At 47.5% G+C, this 10,942-nt stretch overlaps 2 protein-coding genes across 2 annotated transcripts; both read right to left on the reverse strand.

Moving 5' to 3' along the window:
* Positions 1–14: 14 nt before the first annotated feature.
* MYCFIDRAFT_179673 (uncharacterized protein) lies at positions 15–3,187 on the reverse strand (the record flags this gene model as incomplete). The annotated part of the gene is made up of 15 exons (XM_007933711.1): positions 15–30; positions 51–766; positions 854–985; positions 1,018–1,099; positions 1,143–1,172; positions 1,202–1,237; positions 1,291–1,477; positions 1,503–1,561; positions 1,621–2,168; positions 2,205–2,232; positions 2,259–2,460; positions 2,489–2,792; positions 2,815–2,830; positions 2,866–2,989; positions 3,019–3,187. The coding sequence occupies 15 exons, from the start codon at positions 3,185–3,187 to the stop codon at positions 15–17; spliced, it is 2,649 nt and encodes an 882-aa protein (XP_007931902.1).
* A 29-nt stretch (positions 3,188–3,216) lies between these two features.
* MYCFIDRAFT_179674 (uncharacterized protein) lies at positions 3,217–4,068 on the reverse strand (the record flags this gene model as incomplete). Its single annotated transcript, XM_007933712.1, has 4 exons — positions 3,217–3,276; positions 3,322–3,467; positions 3,507–4,009; positions 4,031–4,068. 4 exons carry the CDS (start codon positions 4,066–4,068, stop codon positions 3,217–3,219), a joined length of 747 nt encoding a protein of 248 aa, XP_007931903.1.
* Between the last annotated feature and the right edge of the window lie 6,874 nt (positions 4,069–10,942).

A 10,942-nucleotide genomic window follows, 5' to 3' on the forward strand; every position in this document is an offset into this window, starting at 1 on the left:
CTCACAACAGCACCTCAAGGCTGATTCTCCCTGCCCATGCGCACTCAAACCGACATTGAAGGCGATCCGAGCCTGTTCGCTCGGGCCATTCGCCTGTCAAGCATAGGAGCAGATGTTGAAGGTACTTGGCAGTGCTGAGCATCGTTCGCAAAAGTGCGCTCAAGGTCGGGACAGCCTCATCGACTGTAGCTGCCACTGTGACAGAGTCTTCACCGTCTGTGTATGGTCTGGCCCGCCTTGAACTTGCGCTTTCTGGCAAGAAGTTGCTCTCCCTGGCCATTTCTCTGTTCGCAAGCAACACAGAATGACTGCAAGGATTTTCTTGGAAGGGAACAAATGGTGCTCCCTGGATGTGGAAGAGATTTTGGTATCGTGGAACGAATTCGAGGATGCATAGCAATTCATGGTCCAGCTCAAACATAGTCCCGCCTGGGATGTGGTGAAAGAGAACCGTTCGCTGACTTAGGCGGTGCATCAGCCACGTCCAGCAGGATGAGCAGCGCTTTGTGGAGAGTGCGTTCGCAGAAGCAGAGCATGACGGAAGAGCTTTTTGCAACGAGATTTGATGTACCTCTCTGCAAATCTGAAATGAAGCCGCGAAGTCTCGCTTTGCTGTGGATGTGCGAGTATGAGCCAGAGAGCAGCAGACGAACGAGCCTCTGGTCAAGGTGGAGGGAGAACAAGCGTAGAGGAGGGCGAGCGCCACAATCTCGAGAGCGTCCTCTGCAAGATCGGCGTAGGTAGACCGTTGGGAGTCCTCGCAGGCCTACCACTCGTCGTTTTGCGGGCAAGGGAGCTTCTTCTTATATCTTGCAAGCAGCGTAGTATACCTAGAAAAGAAAGTAACGTTGACAAGGCCGACTTGAATGAAGAAGAGGGCGACGTTGAGTATGACTTTGTAACACAGAAACGTAGTATCCCGGAAATGGAAGTGAAGTCGACTTAGTGGATTTCGAAGTCGAGTGTCATTTTCCTGTTCAATATCCTTCAGCGATGATTCGTAAGCGTCCGTTTGACTTGGCTAGGGTAGTCAAACTCATAGGCCGTTGTATTGCAGAGTTGAGACAGCCAAGCGAGAGCGGTATAGCTGATTGGAGGGCTATTCATTTCTTTCATTATCCAAGGAAGGCTCATGTAAAGACTCAGCGAGCTCTTTCTTCATATCCGGAGAGCTGGCAAGGGCACAATAGGGTGTAATCACCGATTATGCGGTGTTCTGCGTAACCGCGCATTGCTGCTCAAAGTTGGCCAAGGCGGCTTCGGCGAGGCAAGAAGGCATACTTAGACCACTCCAAGGTCTGTGTACGTCGTTGGTTGCCATCGAAGAACAGCGGCGTAAAGATAGTTGCACTGATCTCAGAGTTGAGGATAAGGACATTGTCCTTCCATGCATTCTTTGCATCGTAGAGTTGCAGCAGTAGAAGTCTACCAATAATAGGATTCATCAGATCGTCATTCATATGCTCGCTATGGCACTCTCGAAAGCTGTGCCATCAAATGACTCAAGTACTCGAGCGGCAAATCTTGAGAGTACGCATACTCAGTGTCCACGAATGAGAAACTGGCACACCTGCATTCAGGTTCGATTGGTGCTTTCGGGGAAGGGGAAGAAAGAATCACGGAGCGTGGTCTTCGTCTATAGCAAGCTGAATGTCTTTCAATGCCGCAGAACTCAGTCGTGGCGATGTGTGGGCTTTCGGTGTCGAATTCATGCCATCGTGAATCATGCATGCTGTTTTGAGTGCCGGGTGGTAGTGGAAGAGCTGGTGGTATTTCGCTGTTTGGGGTATCGTGCTGTCGATTTGATACAGAGAGGCTGGCCACGGGTAAGTATGGGAATCAGTCAGCCTCCGAGTGCGAGTTTCCTCGGGGACTTTTGGGGTTCCGGGAGGTCTCGAGACATGAGGGCAACGTCTCCATATGCTCGCTGGGTCGTGCCCAGTGGCGATGGCTGCTGATCGGGTGGAACTCGCCTTTCTGGCTTCTCTGGCCTTGACGGGAGAGCATTGTGATCTGCCATTGAATATGCAGCGTTCGGTCTTCTTGCCGGCTTCTTTCTCTTGCCTTGCGATGTAGCGAGTGATGCGGGCAACGTTACTCGAAGCTGGCCCGTCACTGAGCAGCGCGGTAGACCTGCACGAGTATTTGAGTCGAGGCATGAGCCCGCGCTATCTTCATCTCCATTTTCCCGGAAGCCTTCGCACCGGAGGGATTACTGCTATGTGACGAGCACTGGTGTCATCGAAGATAGACTGCACGAGTCTTGGGGCGCTAAGCGATCCGTGAAAGGGTTGAAGTGCAGGTCGTTCCCGCTTTTGTCCAAATGGCCAGTTGGCGACTGACTGTTCAAGCTATTGGTTGACACGTTCCCCAAGGCAGTGGGGTGGAATTTGCCTCCGTGATGCCGCATCCCCATCACACGTAAAAACCTTGCACAAAATACGCCGAAGAAGTCGTTGCCTTGGTCAAGCTGTTCAAGTCAGCTCACGACGGGCAGTATTGATCAATGGCGAATATAGTGAAGTGCCAGTGTCTTCATCAGTCTTGATGTGCGAGGAAGTCGTCTTGCCTTCGCGGAGTCCGGGAAAGTGACCGAAGCGGAATTCGTCGGCAACAAAGCGGTCCGCGTAGGCGGCAACCTTCTTGACGAGCGCTTGAAGGAATGGCTCGACTCTGTTCATGTCTCTCTTGAAAGGATTGACCTCCAACTCTTCGGATTTCTCATCTCGAACAGGCGGAGGTGGAGGGAATTGGAATTGAGGTAATGGAGGTCTGCCACGATTGCCGGTACTCTCGAGGTCTAGGAGTTGTCACCGCAAGTCGAGGTTGTCTTTACGGAGCGTGAGGATTTCATGCCGCAGCTACGCATCAGACGAGCCAGTGCTGGAGGTTTGCTTCGAACGTGCCGTATTCAAATCCTGTTGTAGCTTAGCAATTGCTGCGCTGATTTGCGTGTTGAGATTTAGGGTGTTGGGATGTCCCTCCCGTGCTGAACCGGGTGTAGGAGCCCAGTGTCACAGTAGCTGTCTTGGATAGCACTGGGACGTCCTCGGAGTAACGATATCTCCATCTTCCGCCAACTCCCTCCCTTCCAGTAGTAGATGGGATCGTACGAGTTTGAACGATGGTAGTACAAGGGCATAGGCAACAGGATCTCGGTGGAGGTCGCTCCATATAGTCGCCTCATTCGTGCCGGTGAAAATGAGTGCCAGTTCTTCAGGAGGTCTGGGTACCGTATGCGTCAGGTTGCCCGCTTGGGTGAGCCCTCACAATCAACTTAGTCCAAAATGCCTTGAAAATTAGCCTCCGAAAGTAAGTCACTTCAAGCTGGCGAGACACCACCGTCAGGCCATACATGTTGAAGTATGCAATTCGTAACTGACACTGCTCAAACCATACACCACAGCTCCGCATCTTCATCATGTCCCTTCTCAGCAACCTTGCTGTATTCCCTTCTAAAGTCTCCGCTCGTCATGTAAATGCATTGGAGCTTTCGCAAACTGGACCAACAACATCTCTACCACCAGGCTCGGTAGACTCCTCTCTGGGACCCCCAAGTGCCAAAAACTCCCGACTACAATCCGCGGCTCTCTGGAATTCCTCTCGAACTTTCTCCTCCCACCATGTCTTCTCCTTCTCCTTATCTTCTTCTCTCTCTTCCTCTCCCCCTCCTCCGCCGCTCTCTTTCTCGAACACGCGATACGCGAGCACGACTTGATCAACAGCATTGTCGAGCAGCTGGAGTGCGGGTGACGAGGATAGCGGTGGGGCGATAGTGGTGGTGGATGAAATGGTTTCGAAAAGTGTTGCCTTTTCCCACATGATGTTGATGACGAGATTCCGGAATCGCTCTGATGCCCGGGCATTGTTGTGATGATGAGAAGGAGGTGTTCGCATAGGTAGTGACGGCCGTGACTTGACATCTTTTTGGTGGCCGTCGCAGTCGCGGTGTGAAGCGGTGTTCCCGGACATAGACATGGCGATGGCGGATTCGTGGAGCTTGACGAGTCTTTCGGTAAATCAATGTCACTCCACTCCACGAGCGTTCGTTTTGGTGCGCGCGTGCATGTATGCCGCAGGGAGGAATCGAGTATCACGAAAGGGTTTGTTCGGATGGATGGGGATGGTCAGCAGTGTGCGCGTGTGAGCCCAGATGAATTTGTTTGGCTTGCTCAAGCTTGCCCAGGCTGGTTTGATGTCGAGGCCCAAAGTTTGAAATCAGTCCGTGGATTTGACTGAGTGTAATGATGACGCGAGCGCAGTAGGTTGTATCAAACATTGATACTTGCGGCGATCACCTGTCGGCAAGTGCGAATCCAGTCTTGGTATGAGCAAGCAGGACGCATCATCAATATCATTCGTCCGTCCTCTCGTTGAGGAGTCCATGTTCATACCCTCGCCGGCCGCTTTGCTGAGACTCATACGCAATGGGTGTTGGGGCATAGCGCTTGGCTGTCATCCAAACTCTCGGGTTGTGACATCGGAACGTCGCGTGGATATCAGGATGTCAGAGCTTGGCGGTTGGTTGTCATTGAATTCGTGACAACGGACGAACTTGGCGGAAGGTGTGTCGTCGGCTAAGAATTATCGGCCGAAAAATCGAAGGTCCGTCGGCATTCGGGCCGTGAGAACCGAGCTTCCTAGCTCTTAGGGCTTGGCGCTTGGTTGTCATTTAGGCCGCAATAACCGAACTTCGGTTTAGGCAGGCAAATTCGACAAACTGCGCCCGCCTTTCTATTACGTATAGCGTAGTAGATTACTTACGTAATACTACCTTGCTAGCGGTTTAAAATAGCTTCGTTAATTGCCTATATTCTACTATTCTATAGTCTAAAATATAGTATAAAAATCTTTCTCCTACTAAGAAGTTATATAATAGTTATATAACTAAGCTAACGCGTTATATACCCCCTTAGCTTATATAAAGGGGTGCACCTTCTATTTTAGGTAAGGTAGCTAATACTTCTTTATATAAAAATAAAAAAAAATCTTTTCAACTTCTTATATAGTATTCTATTAAAATAACAAAAACTTAGTTTAAATCTATACTATATATAATAGAGTCTTATTTTATATCCCGAGTACCCCGAAGGATATCGTTATATAATCTAGACTACGTATATACCTTTATATACGGTCCCTATTACTAGGAACTATTTTCTTCCTATATAGTTAAAGTATAGACCGATAACTAGAGCCTTATTTAAGAACTCGTACCGTTTAGTAAAGTTAGTTTAATTAAACTAAGCCGTCTATATTATACTATCGGTTATTATATTAATTGTATAGGTAGCGTCTAATTAATTAGATAAAGGGTTAAGTAAATATATATTAGTTAAATAGGTTTAAGGAATTAGGATAGGTAACTTAACTAAGGACGCTACCCTTAGATAAGAACACTATACTGCTATTACTAGTACTAATATAAACGCCGTAGGCTTATTAGTTAGTAGAAGTAACGCTCGAAGTAATAATATAGGCGATAGTAATATATCCTATAAGGAAAGGTTACCTAGACTATTATTTAGTCCCTATTAGAAGGTAAGGTTAGATCCTTTATTCTAATTAGTCGTCGTTATCGTATTAGTTACTTTTATTAGCGCTAATCGATAAAGGTATATTTAATTAACTTAGTTATAGTTAGTAGGGGGGGAGGCCGCTACTAAGTTCTATATAGAGTTGTCTTCGTATTACTAAAGAGTAAGAGGTTATTGTAAGGGTCAGTAGCTAAGCAGTAAGAATGTACACGAAACTTTGAACTAAACTAAAGGGAGCACTAAATTAATATAGCTGCTATCTATATAAGACGAACTGCGAAGAAAGGAAGAAGGGTGCCTTAGAGGGAGAGCCCCTTCCTTAGTATTCCGCCCTATAGCCGTCTAGCGCGTCCGACGCGTAAGCGCAAGTACGTATGTCCTACTTGTCCGCTGTCTCGCAGCGCCTTTGTCTCCTAGCTAACTAGCGCAGCGCGCGTATACGAACTCGTTTAACCGCTCTTAAGCAAATATGTTTCTCCTAGCTCTTCCCTACCTTCCGGTTCCTTCCTACTACTCGGATCTGTCCTACGACTCTGTATATCTCGCTTACTGTCGTCCGTATATGCGTGCGCGTAGTTTAGTATAGTCCCGTCGTTCGTATATTAATATATAACGTATTGTTCTGCTATATACGGCCTCCGCGGGAGTCCCTAAGATATTACGTTATGCGGCTAAGTAGGCGACCTAGGCGTACTAGGCGTACTAGGCGTATTAGGCGTACTAGGCGTACTAGGCGTACTAGGCGTACTAGGCGTACTAGGCGTACTAGGCGACCTAGGCTAACTAGGCGACCTGCTTCGCTAGGGGCCCCTGCTACTAAGGCAACTTAAATCCGATATTACTTTATAGCATAGCGGCTAGCTTATAGGACTTGTCGGTACTTTCTAGGTAGCTACTATAATAGTAGCCCCCCCCTCGTTCTGCGCGGAGTTCCTACGACGCTAAAGGAGGTCCGTATACAATAGGTGCTAGTATTCTTGTCCTAGTTCGGGTCGGAGACCTTAATCCAAATTCTATTCGTACGCTTCTCGGAGAAAATGTTCCGGGACAGCTCCTTCTATTATCGTATAGTCGGTGTAGTCTCGTAGGAATTCCTCGATTGCTTCGCGGGCGAAGATAATATAGCGTAGAGGTTCCTAGGTCGTGTCCTCGTCTAAGTACCCCTCCTATTATACCTCTCCCTACGGCCCGGGAGGGTTAAGATTTCCGAAATTTGTATTACTAAAGCTCTATCCGATAATCGCCCGCACTATACCTAAGGCAGATTCCGGCTCGTCTTCGGCCTAATCGGTAGCCTTGGTAGCTTCCGGCATCGGCGGGATGTCTTCGGGGTCCGCGATTTCTCCGGCGGTTCTTAGGTTAACAACGTGTTTAACCGGGTGAATGTTGAGATTTTCTAGGAAATCTAGTTCGTATACGTATATACCGATTTTCTTTACAATTCGGAAGGGTCCTAGATTTTTCTAGTCGAGCTTTTTCGAAGGTCGGTTAGTTCTAATATATCGTAAGTCGAGGTAGACGTAATCTCCGACCTAGTAATCTAGCGCGGCGCGTCTGCGCTAATTAGCGTAGTACTCGTACACTTCTTAGATATACCTTATCTCGTCCTAGAGCTCTTAGTAGGTCTAGGCTATTTAAAGAGCGAAGGCATTAGCGTCTCTTTCCGGATCGTTTGCCGGGGGCTCTAGTTCGATCTCTATCGGTTCTATACCGGTTCGAGGGTGAAATCTAGTAGAGGCGTAGAACGGCGTAGTCTAAGTTGTAGCCGACTCCTAATTATTAATAGCAAATTCAATAGAAGGCGTCAATCTTAGCTAGTCGTTTTAGTAGTAATTGTAGAAGCACCTAATAATTTGCTCGATCTGCGCGTTAGCGCGTTCGGTTTGCCCGTCGGTCTACGGGTAGTAAGCCGTTAAAAGGCGCGCTTAAATTTTCAATCGTTCGTAGAGGCGCTTCTAGAAACGGGCAACGAAATTCGGGCCGCGATTAGATACAATTAATTCAGGTAGGCCTATATCTTTCTATACGTCCCGGTAGAAGACCTAAGCCGTATTCTTTACGGTTAGGCTGCGGGCATTCAATACCTTCTTACGTTTCGTAAGGCGGCAAACTACGACTAGTATATTTTAAAACTAGAGGCCGTTAAAGTCGGATCCTTTCGGTAGGCCTATAATAAAATCTATTGAAATGTGTTGCTATAGTCGTAGAGGGACTTTAAGAGGTTTTAGCAGCCCTTGCGGCTTACGCGTATCTACTTTCGCTCTGCGGTATACTACGCAGTTCTTAACGAATCGGTCGATATCCCGGTATAGATTAGGCTAGTAGTACTACTTCCGGAGCTAAGACAACATCTTAGCTCGACTGGGATATGCTATTCCGAGAGGGTTGTAAGCGGAACGCATAATCTGGTCGCGTAAATCTTCGAAATCCGGGACGTAGAGGGCATTTCTAAATATTGTACGGGGTGCTCGCGGTAGAGTTCTACGGAGCTCGTACTCCGAGAGAGAAACATTCTCGTACAACCGCTTCTCGTTCTATAAAGCTTGAATTAGACCTTTAGTAAAAGCGTCTTCGGCGTATGCTATCGTAAGCTACTATTCGAGCTAGGTAGGTTCGAGGAGGTCCTATGCTTCCTCTTCGCTTTCCTAGTTACTGTCTAAGCTTTCTAAACTCGTATCTTCGTTGTCCGAGCTATCGTCGTCTCCGAGAAAGGCGGGAGCGGCTATTAGTATAAAGGATGCTACGAGAGGCTCTAGGCCGGTAAAGTCGTCTCTAAGGAGCTCGTATAGTTCCTAGCTAAGGTTGTACTCCTTAAGGATAGACTGTTCTTTACGCTACGGACCTCGATCTAAAGGCGAGTCTCCGTTGCGCCTCGTAAGTACGTCGGCCTGTAAGTTTGCTTTACCGGGCGTATACTAAATAACGAAGTTAAACCGGGAAAGAAACTCACTCTAGCGTACCTGCCTACGGCTAAGGATTTTGCTCTTAAGAAAGTAGATAAGGTTCTTGTAATCCGAGCTAACCTAGATCGGTAACTTAGAACCTTCGAGTTCCGGACGCTATTCTTCGAAAGCCTTAACGATTGCGAGGAGCTCCTTATCGTAGATGTCGTAATTGCATTCCGCGGAGGACATTTTCTTAGAGAGGTAGGCTACGGGTAGCTACGTATCTTCCGGGGTCGTTCGTTAAAGGAGAACGGCGCTAGTTATACCGTCGGAAGCATCGGTTTCTAGGCGCGTTTCTTTATCGAAGTCGAAGTACTATAGGATCGGTACGGTCGTAAAACTTTACCGTAACTAGTCGAAGGCTTCTTAACAGGCCGGTAACTATTCAAATTTGACGTCTTTCCGCGTAAGTGCTATAAGTAGACGGGCGATTCCGCTAAAATTCCGTATAAATCTCCGGTAGAAGTTAGCAAAACCGAGGAAGCCCTAGACTTCTTTTACGTTTCGTAGCACTCCCTAGTTTAGAACGGCTTCGATCTTGCCGGGATCTATTCGAATACCTTCTAAAGAGATAATAAAGCCGAGGAATTTCACCTCTTGCTTATAGAATTCGCACTTATCGATGTCGATATACAGTCTAGCTTCTACGAGTTTCTTAAGTACCTTTTCGATATATTCGTAGTGTTCCGCTTTCGTTTTGCTATAAATTAAGATGTCGTCTATATACGCCGAGACGAAGGCGTCTAGGAATTCTTTAAGCGTATCGTTGATGTATAATTAGAACGTACTAGGTCCGTTACAGAGCCCGAACGGCAAGACTAGGTATTTAAAAAGGCCGTAACGGGTTCGGAAGGCTATTAACTATTCGTCTCCCTCGGTAATACGGATCGCGTTAAAGGCGGCGATTACGTCGAGCTTAGTAAACTAGCGAGCCTTCGAAAGGCGTTCGAGCGTTTCGTTTACGAGAGGGATTAGGTAGCGGTTCTTTTTCGTTAACGCGTTAAGGCCCTAGTAGTCTACGTAGAAACGGAGACCTCCGCCGGGTTTCCGGGCAAACATAACTAGTACGGCTACTTCGGAGGAACTAGGGCGGATAAAGCCCTTTTGTAGGTTATCTTCGAGGTATTTCTTTAGTACGAGGAGCTTATCTCGAGACATCGAGTAGAGAGGGCCGTACGGCGGCGGCTTACCGTCGATTAGCTCGATTTTATAGTCGATACCTAGCCGGTACGGTAGCAGAATGTCGGCGTTCTTCTTCGAAAACTAGTAGAGTCGATACTAATACTCCTTCGGTAGTTTCGTTCTTAGATCCGTTAGTTCTTCGTCGAACTTTCGGATAGCCTTCTCGATATCCTATATTATTATAGCGAAGATCTAAGTACGTTTGTCGCGGGCAAGACGCGAGAAGGTAGCCGCGCTAATAGCGAATACGGTACGATCTCGGGGAGTATCGGAGGTAGAACTAGATTCGTTAAAGTAGTACTTAGCGTAATGCTTGCTCGTAAAGGATAGAGATTCGGAGGCCTAGTCGATAACCGGGTTGTGCTTTTTAAGCTAAGGAAGACTAAGAATAACGGGGTGAGTCTTCGGGAGTTTCGTAAGGAAAAACATAATATATTCGGTATACGGGCCGATAGTAATAGATAAGTAGTAGATCTAGGTTACTTTACCGGCGGCCGCGGTCGTACCGTTAAACATTTCTAACTCCCGAGCGTACGTAAGGTCTTAGAACGTTAAGCCGAGCTCTCTCGCATAGTCGTAATCTATAAACGAGTAGCCGGTTGCGCCGTTGTTAATAAGAGCTATAGTTTTTAATAATTTCTTTTAATTTCCTATTAACGTTTCTATTACGAAAGGCTAGTAGACTAACTCTTTCTCTATAGCCGAGCTAGAGAAAGGGAAGGTAGTAGTAGATACTCTTAGTTTTAGAACGAATGAACCTTATAAGCGACTATATACAAGGTTTAAGCTTTTCCCTAGCCGCTCGGAGTAGCGCTAGCCGGTAAAGGCGTATCTAGAGTCGTAACATTCGCAGCGGCGACTCGCTATATCGTTAGCGTGTTTAGCCGGCCGACGAGAGACGGGTAGAGGCGAGTAATATATCCTTTTACTCCGTAGTAGATGCATTCTCCTACTATACGGCGACGCTACTTCTCTTCTTCCGAAAGCTTACTATTTACTAGGGGCGCGCGTAGACGGGCGCCGAGCGAGGCAGTACTTAAATCTATCGGATCGGCGGCAGGCTAGGCGCCTAGCGGTATTAGGGCTATAGCCGGAGCTAGTGCTAAAGCCGGCGTCTAAGCTGTCTATAACTTCGACGGTAGCGTAGCGAACGGCGACGTAAAGCGACCGGTATTCGTACGGGCGCCTCCGCGGTTAGCGATAATTTTCGCGAAGTTTCGAGTCGTATTGTCGATACGCGTAAGCAAGGCGTATAGTTCGGTAATGTTTAGATTCTCC

This window comes from Pseudocercospora fijiensis (assembly GCF_000340215.1).
Source record: "Pseudocercospora fijiensis CIRAD86 unplaced genomic scaffold MYCFIscaffold_11, whole genome shotgun sequence".
Taxonomy (NCBI): domain Eukaryota; kingdom Fungi; phylum Ascomycota; class Dothideomycetes; order Mycosphaerellales; family Mycosphaerellaceae; genus Pseudocercospora; species Pseudocercospora fijiensis.